Raw genomic sequence first — 18,033 nt, 5'->3', positions numbered from 1 at the left:
ACATTCTTTAGAGGAAGAAAGCGACCTCTCCTGCCCCAGGACAGAGGCCCAAGGGCCTGCACAGCCAGCTACAAAAACAAGACTCCTGCATTGGAGCCTTATATGGTCTGGTCTGATTGTGAAGGCTGCAGAAGGCATGGCCAACCCATGAGCAGCTTCCAGGACAGAAGCCCTTAGTAGCCATGACTAGTGCAGAACTTGTGCCAGGTACTCTCCTGCTCCATTCATCCTCCCTAGTGCAAAGCCTCACCAGTAAGAGCCACCCCCTTCGCATGGCACCAGTTGGGAAGACCAAAGTGAACACGAGCGTTTGACCTGCTGCTCATACCTCCAGCATTTGCTGCAATACTGCCGGGGCAGACACTGGGCTGTCAAATCCAGTGCCAGCGCTTGGGGAGGCTGAACAAGGCACGAGGCAGCAGTCCTACGTCTGTCAGAGAATCTGCATCCCATTTTGCAAGACAAGCAGCTGATACGTTTCCCTCCCTGCCCAGCCCCAGATACCTGCTTGAGCTGCTTAATCTCTTGCTCCAGCTCAGTCTCCCGCGTCCTGCTGTTGTACTCCTGGAGCCCCATGCTGCTGCTCCTGCCTCTTCGCTGCTCAGCTTCCAGTTTGAAGAGCTGCAAGTGTTCGAGCTGCTTTCTGAGGTCCTCGATGAGCTGAAGCACGAAGGAAGAGGACAACTGTCTGAGCACTGCATCCCCTGCAAGTCTGATGGCTCGCACTGACCACTGCTGGTGCAACAAATTGCTGTCCGATTGCTGCGGCAGGATCAACAGACCTGTTCTGGAAGGCACATGGCTTCCCCTCTTCCCCAGCAAACAGGAGAGGGGGAGCCACTTAAAAACGTGAAAGCAGCCCTAGCCCCTGGAAGGACTGTCGGAGCACCAAAGACGCTGGCTCCGAGTCAGCAGCAGGAGGCAGAGGCCCTCCTAGCAACACGGACATTCGCTCTGGCAGCTCCCACGGCTCTGATCTCTCTCCTGCCACGACGGGAAGCCTTGGCCAGAGAAGTACCATGAATGCTCGTCACAACTGAGTGCTCTCAGCCTCAAAAATGACTCTGATTTCCCTTTTGAGGCCTAAACTTCCTTTCCCACCGCAACGGCAAGCACTGTCTGAGCTTCCAGCTGGAATTAGCAACCACACAGGCCCCTGGAAGGGGTATCTGTGCCCCCCCCGCCCCAGCACACAGGAGCTGGGAGCTCTGCCAGCATACAGACTCCTGCTGCCGTTCAGCATGGCATGCTCTCACCCAAGCAGCCTCGCATCCCTACCCCCATCTGCTAATGCTTGCCAGTGCCGCACACCATCATCCCTGTGCTTCTGCCTCAGTTCTTTGAAGCAGGAGAGAAACGGGCCCTGTGGGGAACAGACCAGGAAGCCACAGCCTCCCCGGGAGCGCAGATGCAGACAGACCCACTCAGTTGAATCTTAACGCAGGTAAGAATGAGAAGTGACAGATGTTACACAGTGAAGGTGCTGTCCTCTCTCTCTGCCCTGCCAGGACCAAATGCTCAAGCTGTACCTATCTCCGGGGGGCTCCTCCCAGGCTGGGTGCGTGGCACCCCTGTTTGGGTGGACCAGCTGGGCAGCTTGTGACAGGTAGAAGGAGCATCTGCACGCTACTCACCTCCTGCGTAGACTCCTTCTCCTTCTGAAACTGATGTCTCTCCTGATTCAGCTTGTCCCCCATCTTCCTCTTGTTCTCCTGCTCCTCTGTGAGCTGGACAGTGAGATCTTCGATCTCATCCAGTAACTTCTGCTTCTCCTGTAATGACATAAAGCACAACAGTCACAAGGCCTGTCTTCAGCACTGCCAGGACTCTTCCTATTTGCTCAAGGGCCCTGCACATGCCGAGCACCGCGGGAACGCTCTTCTCGCTGACGTATTTGGATGCTTTGCCTGCTGTGATTTCATTTGCTGTCTGAGGACTTCAGAGCCCGAGTGCTTTGGCAGCAGTAAGAAGAGCCACATGCCAAAATAACACCATTAGACAGTAAGAGATGATCAAGAAGAAATCCAGCAGCGATCCCCACACAGGCAAATACCTGCACTTGTGCAGCCTTCTGGGCAGTTTGATGCTGGTGTAGGATATTGCTCGGGCAGGAAGGGGCCAAGGGCCAATGTGGGGGCTACCCTCCTCAAACACAAACCTTTCTAAAAGCTAAAAACACCAAAAAGACACCAGGCAATGCTAGTGCCCCGTGGCTCATGCCATGAATAGGCCAGGAACAGCTCTGAAGGAGAGCTCCAACTCAGCTAGGTGCTTAGGGTGCTCTAGTCCCCGGAGTGCAGTGCCAACAGCACTGCACAAGCACAAAATGCCATGTTAACAACAAAATCCCCATTTCAGACAACAGGCAAGATACCAGTTTATCAGCAGGGGGTTCCCTTCTCAGCAGGGAGGAGCAGTAATTGCACCTCTCATCGCTCATTAACCACATGAACTGTGCAGAAAGGCAGCACCGCTCTGCAGAGAGATGAGGGACCGGAACAAACGTCCCACGGCTGAACAAACCCAGGCGAGAAACACGTTCTCAGACTCCACGCTGCCTCTCAAGCCTGCTGCTGGAACCTGGGGGTTTCCATTTACTTTTTATAGTGCTTTTTATACCCACAGTCTCAACATCCTTTGCTTACAAGGTCCTGACAGATGAGGTGGTATGGCTGTGTCAGGAGGGAGGCTAGGCTGACAGTGGTCTCCTGCAGGCTCGGAGGCTATGAACAGAGGAAATACTTGAGAGCCTTAAGCTGGGCAGGATGGAGATTTGATTTTACTTAAATTTTAATCTTAATTTTGCCAGTAGACTGAACAGTAACGTGCACCAAAAGTTGTATCTGCACCCCCCGCGCTCTCCAAAAACAACGATCCTGTTCAGCTCTATAGGGACGGTGGTATCCCGGCGAGCCTCCCACCCTGGCCCTGTTAACAGACGCCTAGTCCTGAATCCCCGGCGCAGGGAGAAGGGAGAGGATCTCAGAGATCCAACAGACCTCTGCAGACTCAGCACACAAGTCCCAGCGACGGCAGACTTGCACAGGTAGGAAAGGGAGATGGACATTCCTGCTCCCTTTTCTCCCTCTGGAAAGGCAGCCTCGTGTGGCCAACATCCCCGCGTCCCGCTCCGGGAGGCTGTTGGATGGGAATGGGGACAAGCCTCCACAAGAGGGCACGAGCACCTTCGTAACCAGCCCAGAAAGCGCTACCCAGCCCCACTGGAAGCCGCTGGTTGCTCAAGCAAAGGAAACTGGGGCTCTGTTCTACACAGGCTGCACCGTCACCAAGAGATTTTGGGGCAGGGAGTGTCAATCTGCCTCCAGGCTAAACACTATGAACCTGCATTTACAGTATTAAGGGATTGCTCTGAAGTTCTGTTTACAGGGACTGGGAGATAGAAGAGGTTCTCAAAGGATTTACTTGTTTTATAAATCAGATTTTGCATAGGCCCTTCGTGCACCTGAGAAATTCAGCTTGAGCCACATGAGGCGGCAGGTGCAAACCCCAAAATACAGCTCTAACACAAGTCTCCTAAATCACAGATCAGCCAAAGCACGCGCACACTCTGCAACCTGAGCAAGAGGGTCTGCACTGAGCACATTAATGGAGTGCTGCAGGCGGGCAAAGCAGGACCTGCCAGGAGAACAGCATTCGGAGAACCTGGCGAGTCCCGGCCGCAAAACAGACACTGCAGAACGTGGCCGTGGCACCCTCTGGGGCACCTCTGGGGGCTGAGACGGACAGGGCCCCCTTACACACACACATGCACGCACACTGTCCTCACCTCCTCAAGTCTCTCAATGCTGGCTTTTAAACAGGGGACACAGGATCTCAGCTCGCTGTTCTCGTCATCCAGCTGCTGCAGCCTGCGACAATACAGACACACGTGGAAAAAAAAAAAAAAAACAAAAAGAACCAAAAGCTTCATCAGCTCCCTCAAACCTCAGCACTAGGCACCAAAGAGCAAACACATCACTCAGGCAGAGTCAGAGCAGCCAGTGTTCAGAGAAGGCTTCAGCTTTGCATTCTCTAGGTAAAGCAGCATCCATCTGAGGTGGCAATTGCTCTGTTACAAAAGCCTGGTAAAAACGCTGCCTTCGTCTTTCATTTACAACAGGGGCTGAGCAATAGCAGAAAAGATTATGGGAAAGAGCAAGAAGAAAAGATTAAAAAACCTCTCAAACAAATTTAACATCTCCCATGCCACACTCTTCTTAGGAGGCCAACAGGCTGCACCAAACATCCTGGCTAGGACCCTGCCTGTGTGACAGCTCTGCCTTCCTGGGGTGTCAGCAGGAGCTGGGGTACTGAAGCAGAACTAGACACCATTCTGCTCCTCCAAAACCCCCCATGTTCAGCCACACTATGTTCCTACAGTGATGCTTCCCTCATCCAAAGGGGGGAAATTCATTACCTCCAGACCTGCTTCTGCTCAGCTCAGGTCAATTCCCATTGCGGCTCTGGGAGCAGGATGAGACATTTGCCTATATACATGAAGGTGACTCACATCCGTACATCAAACAGACTTCCGTGGGTCATTCATGTGAACGAGGACTCAAACAAACACCTTCTTCATGCATACATCAAAGGGAGGCCCACATATGGAGAAATGAGCTATATTTAAATTAAGTCACTGAAATTCAAATAAAGAGCTCAAGACTAGGTTCATGGAGGGGCCAGATTTCCTATTTTGGTACAAAGGTAAGGAAAAAGAGCATCCAAAACTCAGTGTTCTCCATGACATTAACTACCATTTTTAACCAAGTTAAATTCACTTTCTGTTGCGTTTTGTCTCCCCGGAGGCCACAACTGCAAAGTATCAGCAGGCCTATACAGCCCAGGAAACCTGCCACCACCCAGCCCTGCCCCAATCCTACCTGGCCTGCAGGTTCTCAATCTCAATGCTCTTCTCTCTCTCCATTTTGCTCAGTAGCTCCCTCTGCTTCTTGATCTCTTCCAGGAGTGTTTGGTCAGCTCGTAGCTCCTGCTCCTTCAGCTGCTCCTCAAGAGCATTTGCTCTGCAGAGAAGAGAAAGGATTCACCATCCCTAACAGCTACCCCCATGGCACGGTGCCATTCCAAGGAGGAATCAGACTCTCAGCCTTTCTCCCACCCCACAACAGCACTAGGAGAAGGAGAATGCAAAATACAAAGAGCGAGTTTTCACAGGGAAGTAAATCTGAGTTTCAAGCAGCAGGTGTACCAGGTCTTCACTTTACTCCAGTAGAGGCAGTGGGAAAGCAACGTGGACTGTGCAGTCCCCAGGGACACTACTGCTGACCAACATGACATTTAAATAAAATAAGCTAGCTGGGAGATGCTGGTGCTGTCTCCCAACTAAATCAAAATCAATTTTAAAGGGTAGGCCAACAAGGATGAGGAGTAGCACAGCAACCATCTCGTAGCACACACCCCAGTGGGTTGCAGTCACGGCCCCATCCAGAATGAGCTACTTAACCTGATTCTGGCCCTTTAATCCTCCTGGCTTTCACACTTTAATGTCCCTAATCTAAAATATGGGATCTGAAAGTCCAACTTCTCTGTGTGCCAGCATCAACTGCAACCTCAGTGCAGTGCTGAGACTCTGCCGCTCAATTCAGGCAGCGGCCCTGAGTGCTCCGGCAGGGCGGATGCATTTGGCAGTATGTCCACCAGCCCTCCGAAGAGGCAGGGGCAGCCCAGGCCGGCTGCCCTGTCTACGCCTGTTGGCTGTAAAAGCGCCCGTCTACCCAGCAAGGGAGGCTCGGCAGCAGCCAGGGAGCTGAAGCCTGCTAGGAGACCGATGTGCCGTAACCTGTGCAGTCACTCTGTGCAGGCAGGCAGGGAAGCCTTTTGCCAGATGGACTCATTCTTCAACCAGCAACAAGTAAACTAAGGGCTTTATTTGATTAAAAGCCAGCTGACACTTCTGGGCCAAGCTAGTAAAGTGAAAACATTCTCCTCGCTGCAAAGTTTATCAGGGCTTAGAGAAACCTTTGTCTGAATCACACAGTTCCAAGGCACAATTATTACTTAACAGTCTTACAGCTCTATAGATAAACTCCTGCCGGCTTTATCTGCCAAGTGTAAATACACGGCTGGGAAAGAGAAGCCTGTCAGATTAATAAGGACAGTGATCTTAAAATGGGATCCGAAGGGCTACACCCCAGCCGGGTTCTGAAAACAAGAGGATCAAGACTGGCTGTGGGGGAGGCAGAACAGAGATGCACAATACAGAGCCTGCTGCATCTCCCGTCCAGATCTGTTGAATAAAACGAGGGCCAGAAGAGTGTGTTTCCCTTCCCAAACAGGGATCCTTGGCTTCCCAAGATTCATGAAATCCTCTGCACTCCCCTGAACCAACTCTGAGAGTGCCAGTGAGCTTGCAGAGGGGAAGGATTTGGGGGCATATATTAAAAAGCTATTTAAAAAAAGGGAGGGGGAGTTAAAAAGCATGAAAAAGCACTACAATCGTTGCAGTTGCATGCAACTGAACAGCAGATTTCAGAGTGGTGGCGTGCAAGCTGGCATTTTAACCAGGAGGCGGGGGATTTGTACCTGCAGAGCTGCAGGCAATTTCCTGAGCTCCTGGGAACTCGCCAGTGACCCAGAAAGCCACGTGCAGGATGCCGCGATGCCACAGGAGAGGCCCTCCTGCAGAGGAGGCAGCCCGCACGCCTGCTGGACTTCGCCACAGCCAGCCTCTGCCGGGGAGCGACGGGGGCAGCGCGGGCAGGTCTGCGAAGCTTTAGTGCTGTTTTCTGCCTGACTCTCTCCTTTCCTGCTGCCTCCTTCCCCCACACACTTGGGCGGCTTCCGAGATCAGAATCCCGCCGCGGCCACGCACGGGCAGCGCGGGGAAGGCGCGGGTGCCGCGGCACACGGGTGCGGGAGGAGACGGCATATCGCAGGCGACGCTAAGCTGCATTTTGAACGGGGCAGCGATGATCCGATCCGATCCGATCCGCCCGCGCGGCACGGGCCAGGCTCTCGTACCTGTGCACGAGCTGCAGGTTTTCCTGCTTCAGGCGGCTGTGCTGTTCGCCGTTGGCAGCCGTGTCCTTCTCCAGCTCAGTCACCCTCTTCTCCAAGAAGACAACCTGTGCGACAGCAGAGGGAAGGCTCAGGGGCTTAAATCAGCCGGCAAAGCCGGACCAAGAGCTAGAGCACTCCGCCCGCCTCCGGCGCCCCACGCGCGTACGTCCCGCTTGCTTTGCCGTTCCTTCACGACCGGCTACCTCCGATCTTGCCAATCCCACGCAAATCACAGCATTACCCACGTCCCGCTCCGCGGCACGCAAGCCATCCCCTGCCACAGGAACGACTGCTGGAGCCGATCTCATTCCCGGGCAAGCTGCTTAAAAATGGGCAACTGCCACTGGAATCGGTTAGCCTCTCCTTGAGTTAAGAAAAAATCCCTTTACACTCTAGTTCTTGAATTTTTGGTGCCTCCCAAGTGCCAGTAAAGAGCCAAATGCTTCACTCTGTTCAGAAACTTCACGGCAAGGTACTGCAGGGAAGTCTGGATAGAAAAATCCCAGCTAGATCAGAGCTTCGCTGTGTTCAAGTGCAACCATGAGGGTTTCCCTGAGCTGGGAATAACTATCCCAGAACTTTAGAAAGGATGTAACACAAAGATCCTAGATCCAAAACCATATGTAAATAAAAATCACATACTAGGAAAAGATGCTAGTTTGCGGGAAAGGGTCAGAGATGAGTATTTTCCACCTGTACATATATATGTTTTATTTCATTTGTATTTGTATTTTGGGTTGCTTTACCTCAATATTGCACACTGAGGAAGAGCAAAAGGGGCCAGGAGTGCCACTGTATTTCACATCCAAGCATGAAGTGCGTGTGTGTTGAGGGGGAAACGCTGGAGGAAAAGAGTATATAGTCCCAAAATCCAATTTGTACTGAGACGGAAACAACTGCAAGAAGCAGATAACCAGAAGCACATCTGCAAAACCCAAAACACAGGATTCCCATCACCTTGGTGGGAAGGGTAAATTACATTCGAGCGTATCAAAAAAAAAAAGGGGGGGGCAGCAGACAACAAAAAACCCCACCTAAACCAACAAATCCAACAAATAAAATATCCAAAGATGTAAGGCCTTTACTAGAACGACTGCCTGTGCGGATTCCAGAGACAGATGCCTGGAGGTGCTCAGGGACGTTGGGTTCAGAGTGCTCTATCCAATATTTAGACCTGGATTTTTTTTTTAAGGTTTTCCATGCATTGTAACTGTACCAGTGAGCAGTCAAATGCGTGTATATTCTCTTTGGCTCCACAGCTCCAACAGTTCTCTATTCATGATTCTAGAATTAAAAAGCCATTTTGAAAAAGATTCATGACTGCAGCAAACATTTACACAAGTCATGATTCGCCTCATCTTTAACTTTCCCTTAACTATTTTTAGCTGGTGGTGATTGAACAAAAGCTTTCTTGTCCTCCTGCCCAGCTCCCATCTTGCTCTATAACCCTTCGCTCATAACTCGCCAGTAAAACCGAACAGGAACAGCATAGAGCCGGCTTTAGATCCTCACGGCTGGACGAGCGGCAGCAAGAGACGAAGGAACGGAAGATCTTGTTTCAAATCACATGACTGTTCACCTCAGAAAAGCAGAACCGGACAATTTATTGTGAGATGTGAAGCAGAAGTGAAAATACTATTCTGTTAGCATTGCTCTGGAAACAGCAACAGCTTCCTCCAGAGCAGGCACGTGCTGGTGGCACCTCGGAGGCTTTCGCAGTGATTCGGCCTCTTCCCTCTCCGCTCCCTGCCGTAACAGGGAGGCCGCTCGACACAGGCACCACTTCGAAGTGGGGAGGGAATAACGTCAAGCCACAACACAGCATCGTTTGCCAGCTGAACAGCAAACCTTCACTCCTAGTGAGAAGACATCAACTAGACTCCCCAATCCAACACTAACTCCACAATTCAACCCAGCAGGCTCTCATTTTCCATCCTTCAACTCAGAGGGCTTCACACATCTCACCAGCACTTATCCACCCTGCAGCAGCTGTGCAGTAGGACGAGCTTTAATACAGCTCTTGCCTAGGGATCTCAAGGAACTGCAAAGCATTGCAAACACGCTCCAGAAGAGCACGGACACCATCACTTACCTTGTCCGTGATGTCCTCTTCTGTACAATCCAGAGTATCCCGGTAGGACTCCTCCATCACACCCACGGACAGCGTGCCTGTCTGATGCAACTGTCTATAACAGACACAAACCACCCCAACCCACAGCAACACAAACATTAGGGAGAGCATTGCAGAACACAGATTTAAGGTGACAATTGCTATTGCAGAGTATGATCCCCTCTCGCCTCCTCAGCTGCTGCCTCCCTTTCCAACGAGATCTGAGAGCACTGCTCCTTCCTTCACAAGCAGAGGAAGCCAGGGGTTAGGCCCCTCGCAAAGCAGCGGGCCTTTTTGCCAAGCCAGGTTCCGACAGGCAAACAAGGCCACCACCTCAGTGCTCCTGGGCTACAGGACTGGACTGGTGGCTGCTTACTAGCTGAATGAACTTGCCCAGTAAGCAAAGCATGGAAGTGGATGAATACTGTTGGGACTTGATCACCTTTTCTTGCTCTTTGGAATAAGAAAAGATACGAGCTCACTCTCTCCACTTCCTTTCTTTATGAACTTACTAAGGCTGTGTTACCCAGCGAAGGACAGAGTACTCTGCTCTACTCACTGATAACACCAGAAAAGAGCCGGGGGCAGGGGTGCAAGGGGACAAGGGGAATGAAAAAACCCTGGAGCTGTTGTGAAACACCCCAACCCGGCTCCCACCAGCAGCAGCAAAAGCTGAGAACCAGCTAATCATTAGCGAGGGCTTGCAACATCCCCATCCACACGGCTCTGTTCTGTTCTAAAGGACGCAGCTCAGACTGCTCCGTGGAGCGGTTCATCAGCTCTTCATTGTCATAGTGTCACCGAAGATAAGCCCCATCTTCACAGGGCAAATGAAATAACCTCTGCTACGGCGGTGAGGGCTCATTACATTTCACTGTGAACTTTAGACAGATGCTGCCTGGAAAAAACCAAAGGTGTTTCCAGTAGAATCCAGTTTCTAATGCTGGCCAGTAACTTCAGTGACGTGGCTTACACCACAGTATGTGTTCCTGAGCACCTGAATGAGCAGCCTGCTGGGGGACACTGGCATTTTTTCCTTACAAAGAGAAGCACATACTTGAGGACTGTCAGCAACTGCTTCAATACACTCAAGTTTGGTGAAGATGGAACAGTCCTAGGGCAACTATGTTCACCAATTCGGTGCACAGGGAGTGAATATATTCCGGACAGATCCTGCCCTGTTCTGGCACCCTATCACATGGAAATTCTGTTCCTTCACTACAAAACAAACAGCCTGATTTAACTTTGAGCAACCTGATCCACCTTTGAAGCTAGCACTCCTTTGAGCAGGAGGTGATCTAGAGAACTACAGCACAGTCTTCAGTCTGATCTTAAAGATCTGGCTCTACTCTGTAGCAAAACCTTGTTATCTTTGTCACCATCACAAACCAGCCTTGACTGTTCCCAAATTAGCCGGTGTTCGCCTATGCCTACAGGACCCAATGCAAGTGAAATACATAACCCCTTTCCTGCAGCTTGGCCCATGAAGCTTTAGCCAGGACACTTCTCGGCACAGAAGCGGCTTATATAGTGGAAGTATTTACTCGAAGCTCTCGCGTGATGTTGGGTCACCCGAATTTGCATTCGTTAAAGGCAGTGGCTCCCAAGCCAGAAGATGAGAAGGGAAACTACGTAAATTCTGTGCCCACTCCAGTTCAAGGAATTAAAAAGTCAAAGCCAAGCGGAACCGCTGAAGTCAATCTCCTCTACCAAAGTAATATCCTAATTCTTAATCCGATCCTTAAATACGGACAACTGACCCATAAGCACCCCGAGTGCTACAAGGAACACAGTAGAAGGCATAGCTTCTTAGGGCTTGCCTCATTCACCCGCCCTGCTGCTGCACGCAGTTTGAGGCATCTCAGCCATGGAAAAGGCAGTGCTGTCAAGGCAGCAGCCTGCAAACAGAGAGAGGAGAAAGAAGGTCCAATCTCCATGGAGAGGGCATCTTTATTCCCAGAAGTTTAACTTAAATCCTTTTCAAATCTGCTGTGCCAGAGAAGTGACCGCATCCAGTTGGAATGAGCCATCTGTCCCTGGACATCACTAGGCTTCCCACCGAGCACACAAGGAAAAGCCAGCAGCATCTCCCAGAAGGGGCAGATGGACCTTGGCAGAGCTATGCACTGCAGGAGCTCCTGCATGAAGCAACTTGCTCCTTGTGAGCTTTAAAGTATCAACCATCCTGGTTCCTTCATTTACAGGAGAGAGGAAATGGACTTTTAAACAGGAGAAACTAGAATAAGACACCAGCTTGATTCCAAGTGAAAACTCCTCGTTTTCCTTCATCTGTGGACTCCTCTTGCGGCACCAAGTGCCTTAGCAAGGGGGCAATAAAGCTCAAGCAATTAAAGGCAAGGGACATAAGCTAGTCCTAACACAGGAAACCTGGAGACAGGCTGCTTCATTCAACCTTCTTTCCTGCTAGTGTTTTTAACAAAGATCTTGAAAGTGAGAGGACTGGAAGTAAGGAACCCAATACAAGACCCACTTCCTTTCCAGGATGGGAAAACCGTGCCAAGGGAGACTTGCTGACCACAGGAAAAATTAAAAAGGGAAAGGTGAGAGAATAGCTGGGGAGAGGTTTAAAGAAGCTGCTCAGTTCAGTGCAGCTCAGCTGTCCTTGTGCATGACTTACAGGGACCAAACCGAACGCTGGCATCAGGGCTGGTGAGCGAAGCTTTCACAGACCTTGCTCCAGAGACTGATGGAGCTGCTGAAATGAGTGAGCACATGCGCTTCCAGAGGGAGCAAGGCTACACCAAGCAATATTCAAAAGAGCTGCCTATTTCTCCGAAACGTTCCTCCCCAGCTTGGAAACTAGCAGAGAGAAAGCTGGAGAACTCAGAAAGCAACAGCCATCGCGAGCAGGACAGAAGAGGCCGGCTGGGCAGCTACCATAAGCCTCAACGTATTCTTAAAGCACGATGCCAAGAGAACGAGGAAGGATTGCGAGGGCAGGAAAGCGAAGATGGACACCAGGTTTCATCGAGACATGGTGGACCCCCTACCCTAGAGGCTCAGGAGCAGGTTCCCCCCAGGAACGCTCAAAAGCCCCTGCCCGATGCCGAAACACTGCAAGGTGCTGGGGAGCACCATGCAGAGCGTAGCAAAGCAAACCACAGCCTGGGCAGCTGGCTCAGAGGGCTGGTGGTTTTAGGGTGCTAGAGAAATCCTTCCGAGCCACAGCACTGACCAGCCCGGCCCTTTAGAGACTCCAAGGTTTCACCACCGCAGCGCCGGAGTGAAGATAGCCCAGCAAGGGCATCCAAGAGGGACGCGCTCACCAAGGGTCCCCATTCCCGGCCCATATGCCTGCTATTAGGGCGTGTGCAGGCTGGGGGGGGAAAGCACCCCTCAATCTGTCCCAAAAGAAGTCAGGTTGAGGCCAGCCTCCAGTATCAAGCACAGATGAGAAATCTCCATTTAGAAGAAGTCTACTATGAAATACATCCAAATTAAATCCCGCTTTTCCCCAGCAGATGCAACAGGTCTGGAAGACCAACGCTGCAAAGCTATTCCGACAGCCTTCCGCAGGCCTGGCAGCCCGCACGGGCACAGTTCTCAGCAAAACAGTAACGCAAATATGAGCTTACCTTGCTACCTTCTTGCTTGAGAGTCTTTTATTTGGACTGTGAAGTGAATCAAAAAACAGGAAAGAGTTAGGAAAACCAACAGCGAAGAGCAAGGGAAACAGGAAACTGAGAACACTGTGGGGCACATCCTTTGCTATCACAGCACAGTGTGCGCGCACACAGACACACACACGCACACAACATGCACGGTCAGCACAGCCGAAGCAATCCACATTAAAAAGCAGGTGCTGGAACTGTTCACGTATTTAAAAATGTTTTGATAACGAACCAAATAAAATAGCGCTGCAGAAACCTCACCGCCTCCAGCAATGGCTTCCTCTCGCGACTGGCTGATCCCAGCCCCGAAAGCTGATCCCCAAGGAGAGCGCTAATAATAGATGTGAGTTTGGCGGGCCTCAGCCTAGTTCCGCGGTGACTGCAGCCCGCATTGCGCCCGGCAGCTCTGCGCAGGCAGCCCGGCTCCGAAATACCCCGAGCCCTCCCTCCCGGCTGCCCTTCGAGGGCGATCCCTTCGCAGGCGCTGTTGGGAAGGATTTACTTCTTGCTCCCCATCTCAATGAGCGTTTGCACCAGGTTGCATGCTCTCTGCTTTGCACTTCTCACCGAACCACTAGTGAACGGCTGGTTACTTGTAATTCAAGGATTTTTTTCGGGGCTGTCGATCCATATTGCATTCTGGATTTGGGGCAAGGTCACCCTTGCCGTTACCAGAGAGAGGTGCAAGCTCTCTTTTGCACAGATAACTGACCGAGATCGCGACTCTGTGTATGACCTAGCTAGCTATTACTGTACTGCTAAGGTTACCGCTGAGCTAACTCTTAGCATGACAGGCAGTATGAGCAGTGAAGATTCGCCTTATCCTGCCCCCACGACTCCGCTATCGGCGAGGAGGGACAGCAGCGGCTGCAGGTTCCCTCCGCTGCGCAACGGGCCTTTCTCGGAAACGGCTGCTTGCGAGATGCTCCTTCCACTCGCTCCAGAGAGAGTCATGACTGAGCCACGCCAGGCTCACACATCCACGCAGCAACCCTCTGAAAGCTTGTTTTTGACCAGAGAAATGCAACAGTTACGATTAGTTCTTAGAAGGAGGAATTAAAAATAGCTCAAGATAAGTTTCTTTAAAGAACAGCTCCTGGGACACAATGCCCGGCCACAGATTGTTGTCAGGGTTGCTAGTCCTCGTGTCAAAAGCACATCCTCAAAACTGAGATTTCTAAGGAGGGCAGGAATCCCTGCTGGCCAGGCTTCAAGGACGCGCAGCGTACTCCTTCCCAGGGCTGCGGGGAGGAGTCCGCGCCCTCGTCTTTGCCAGTAATTGTGAGAAGTCACGCACAGCCCAATATCAGAGAGGAAGGAAAGAAATTGCTTTTCTCTGCAAGCAACTTATCAGAAACCAGTGCTGGCACCTTCAGACACATCTCACGAAAGGGTGCAACGTGTAACCTCAGGTTCAAGTACACCACAAACAAATATACTTCTACAGAACTGCTTCCTTCCAGATTCCCTGCCAAGTCCTCCCCCGCTTGCCTGCCTGGTGGGCTCAGGGTGGCAGTTACCCAAGGCCACGCCAGGGCCAGGCTTCAGTCCGACTTCAGGAGTTTGCAACACAGCACTCATTCCCTTGGAGAGTTTCTGGCACTGGGAGCGGGCATGCTTACCATTGCCCCCCCCTTGTCTTCTTACTTTCTTCTGTGCATAAAATACTGACAATATATCCAAAACTTTTAAGAGTGAGGATGTCATACGGCAGCAACCTGGGCTCCACCACTGCTCCAAGTATGCTGCAGACTGGTTGTCTTCAGGATTTGCTCTCAGGGCTTGGCAGCTTCCCAGGTGCAATGCAAGACTGTTTTGCCCAGATTTTGGTCCTGTTTCTGCTGCTCTCTCAGCCTGCAGTCTAGGACTTCTGTCCCCCGCACAGCAGTCTTCACATCGCTAGCGATGTCAGGAGCAAACAGCTGATCCTGAGACATCCCGAGTACTGCTTCTGTACAGGCACCTCTCACCTGCCTCCGCTGCAGAAAATGCACAAAAGGTCAATTATGGGTGTCACTTATCCCTCTGCTCCTGGTTTGCAGCTCGTCCCTTGTTTTACGTAAACCTATGGGTTGTCCTGGAGGACCAGGCACGCAATCCAAAACAATCTGGTTTTGGCAGTCCTACTTCTTTACGTTCTTGACGCTTATATTTTTCATCAGCTCCTTTCTGCTCCTTCCACCATTATTTCCACTTATTCTGTGCAATACGAAAAGCAGCGAGCTCTCATTAGCCTCACTTGCTATCTTCCTCCTGGATATGGCTGCACCAACTTCCGCTGGGTCGGCAGCCCTTCTCCTGGCTGCTCTCACCAGGACGCAGCTTGTGCACCACATGGCCCTCATTCTGGTGAGCCCGGAGCTTTATGTGGCTCAGGCAATCCCCATTACACCTCTTCATGTCTGAGAGGAGTTCTTGGAAATTTGTAATTCTCTTCCCTCTTGCTGGGCCAGATGCTCGCACCAAGACAGACACTTCCTCCTGGGAAACAGTTTGTGTTTCAGTCTCTATCAGTCTTTCAGACACCTTCTATTTCCTCTTTGGAGGGAATAGTCCCATGCCATAGGGATTTTTCAGCCACACCTACTGGGTTTCTTGTCCAAGGTCACAAAGGTTCTTCCCAACTCCAGAGAACTTCTGCAAGTAAAACTCCCAATAGCATCAGTGTGTTCAGGCCAGGCTTCACACCCCACTTCTGTCAGATGCCAAATTTACATGGGAGAACTGCAGTTTAAGCAACAAGCTGAGACCCAAGCAAGCATTACTTGAGAGTGGTGTCTCCTGCAAGTACCTTCTCTTTGTTGGTTTAGTCTTCAGATCAAGTAGAATTGTGGAGCAAGAGGCCAAAATCCAGGTCATGGCAGCAACACAGGCAGAGCTGGTAATACATCATGACCACGCAGTCAGCAATACACACTAAAGCTGTTTTGAGATAAGTCTCAGAGACTTCTGTATTTTAAGAGGTACTTATGTGACTTCAATACACTAGTTACACTTGCAACAAGCCCAGTCTCCTCTCAGCAACTTAGAAAGTTAGCTGCGCTGAAACGCTTTGCAAGAACAATAGCAAATTCACACACAGGAAATCCTGAGCACAGATGGAGGAATCACATCTAGTTGCCATAAGCCCAAACGGCACATGTCAAACGCGAACCAATGTGCAAACGGCCTAGTTCGCACCGGATGGTGACACAGACCTCCCTGGAACAAGGTGAAGAACCTCCTGCTCCTCCAACAGGTCAAAATCTATGGCATTCCCGTGAGACACCGTGGGACTTGGATGCCTCCTCTGGAAATGCCGCACCAGAGGGTGTTACTTCAGCTTTGAAGCATACATTTGGTGGAGAAAGCCTGGGATAGAGTGGGGCTGTTGGTGCATTCAGGGAAGCCCAGTATTCTCCTCATTATTTGTATAACCTGAGTTACTACACTAATCTTCTTAGAGGCTCATAACAACAGAGGCAAACATTTGTCAAAGAGGCAAAGAAGAAAATTTTCCCCCAAAAAAGTCTTAAGGGCAAGTTTCTATTTGTCTTCCAGCTCTCCTGCCGTAGCTATAGCGCCGGGGAGTTCTCATTTCATGTTGTCCCTGTATATGGCAGACAGAGGCCAAGAGCACGACCGAAAACTGAGCTTGAAAGAGCAGGGTGGATGTGACAAGAATGATCATCATTAACATCAGTCCTGCTATCCTTCAACCCGGAAAACTGCAAGCAGGTTAGAGCAAGCGAATAGAAATCCCTCTGCATTTGCCAAATCAGCAAGTCAAACTGCTGGCTGGTAGAGCTCAGAAAAGTTGAATTTAAAAACTCCTGAAGTTGCTGTACAAAGGCTCCAGCATTTACCATTGCTACACTGCTCGTTGTGGATAGACAGGCACCTAGATAAGCCAGCTGAAATGAGTTTTTACTGCTGCAACTTTGAGTGCCTACACACAAGGTCCCAAGCCCTAGAGAGCAAGTTGATGTTCCCAATTTCCTGCTGCAGTGGGAGGAAGGGCTGCTCCAGCCCTCCCAGGTTTGAATCAGCAACTCAAAAGTGCTTCTCTGTTGTTTATGGCCAGCCAAAAGACCAGGTAGTCATTTCCTTGGTGACAGAAATACTGTACGTGACCAGCTTAAGACTTCAAATTCTGTCTTAAGGACTCCATTACTCAGAGCGTGGTGAAGTGCTGCATTCACATAACACTCAACAGGACATGCAAAGAGATCGATTAGAGCAGAACGAGACACTCCCGTTGTCTGTTAGCTTCCACGGTTTGGATTAAATGAAACTCCTGCTACTCTCCATGACGTTACTAGGGACTTTACTGCCTGCAGAGGCTCACACAGCTCAGTGAAACTCATCCCCTTTCCCAAAGGGTAATCGAGCAACGCATGGGCTGAGGAAAGCTTTGCGAGACAACGAGAGCCTCCCCTTCTCAAGAACATCGTTCCAGGCACGCAGATTGCCACGCACAAGACCAATTACCTATTCATTTCAAGATCATTCAGGCGAGCAGAAAGATCCTCAAGGCGGTTGATTTGTTTGTGGCACTGGCTACAGTAAAACTCAAATGCTTCATCTGCGATAATGCTGTGCAGTTTCGCAGCGAGCGGATTGGTGCTAGAGAAATCACAAGTGTCAGTTTAACAGGACAGAACAGACTAATCTGATTTCATCTGTGGCTTCCACAAGCTAAGTGCACGCTTGAAAGGGAGGCTCTCCGGGCAGGGGAGCTTTCCGTACAAGATACAAGACGTGCAATTAAAAATTTCAGGGCAGATCAGGTTACGTTCCCACTCAACCATCAGCAAACTTTTAGAAGCACAACAGCAGTCAATAAAGAGCTGCTATAAATTTTCCAGACTTCAATTACTCCCCTCCCATAAAAGTTGCAGATTTGCAACTGAGGAAATTTCTTGCAATTGGTGAATTTGGCCCACATACCCAGATCCATGTGCCAGTCTGCCCTTGTGGAACATCCCCTGGGAATGTCAGATGTACGCCTTGCACAAACCTATGTACCTACAACATTCCTAAGCTGTCATCATTTTCCAGGCAACCTGTCTCAAATGGCCCCAAGAATCTTCCTGGTTCATGCTGTCAAATGCAGACCAAACTGATACACTGCTGCTTGCAGCAGTGAGTTTGGGAGCGAAATGTCTTTGGTCAGTCGCAGCATTTTCCAGTGGGAACGTTTTAAAAATAGAGCAGCTGTGTTGCCGTAGTGCTGCTGTTTGCAATGCACACCAGAGAGTCAGATTTTCATTTCAAAGAGCTGCTCTTCAAAGC

At 50.6% G+C, this 18,033-nt stretch overlaps 1 protein-coding gene across 3 annotated transcripts in view; it reads right to left on the bottom strand.

The window, feature by feature from the left end:
- RAB11FIP3 (RAB11 family interacting protein 3) overlaps nt 1–18,033 on the bottom strand; it is an 85,796-nt gene that overhangs the window by 4,528 nt on the left and 63,235 nt on the right. For 2 of the 3 annotated variants that reach the window (XM_062588706.1, XM_062588705.1), the window contains 8 exons: nt 17,230–17,364; nt 12,724–12,759; nt 9,110–9,203; nt 6,979–7,082; nt 4,881–5,021; nt 3,788–3,869; nt 1,635–1,772; nt 505–660 (listed from right to left, as the gene is read on the bottom strand). In XM_062588706.1, the coding sequence (XP_062444690.1) occupies nt 505–660; nt 1,635–1,772; nt 3,788–3,869; nt 4,881–5,021; nt 6,979–7,082; nt 9,110–9,203; nt 12,724–12,759; nt 17,230–17,364 (886 nt within the window). The remainder of the gene's footprint in view (nt 1–504; nt 661–1,634; nt 1,773–3,787; nt 3,870–4,880; nt 5,022–6,978; nt 7,083–9,109; nt 9,204–12,723; nt 12,760–17,229; nt 17,365–18,033) is intronic. The other variant, XM_062588707.1, reaches the window with a different exon arrangement.

The sequence above is a fragment of the Rhea pennata genome, chromosome 15 (genome assembly GCF_028389875.1).
Source record: "Rhea pennata isolate bPtePen1 chromosome 15, bPtePen1.pri, whole genome shotgun sequence".
In the NCBI taxonomy this organism is placed as follows: domain Eukaryota; kingdom Metazoa; phylum Chordata; class Aves; order Rheiformes; family Rheidae; genus Rhea; species Rhea pennata.
The sequence above is the reverse complement of the archived record's forward strand: the minus strand, read 5'-3'. Positions and strand labels throughout refer to the sequence as shown.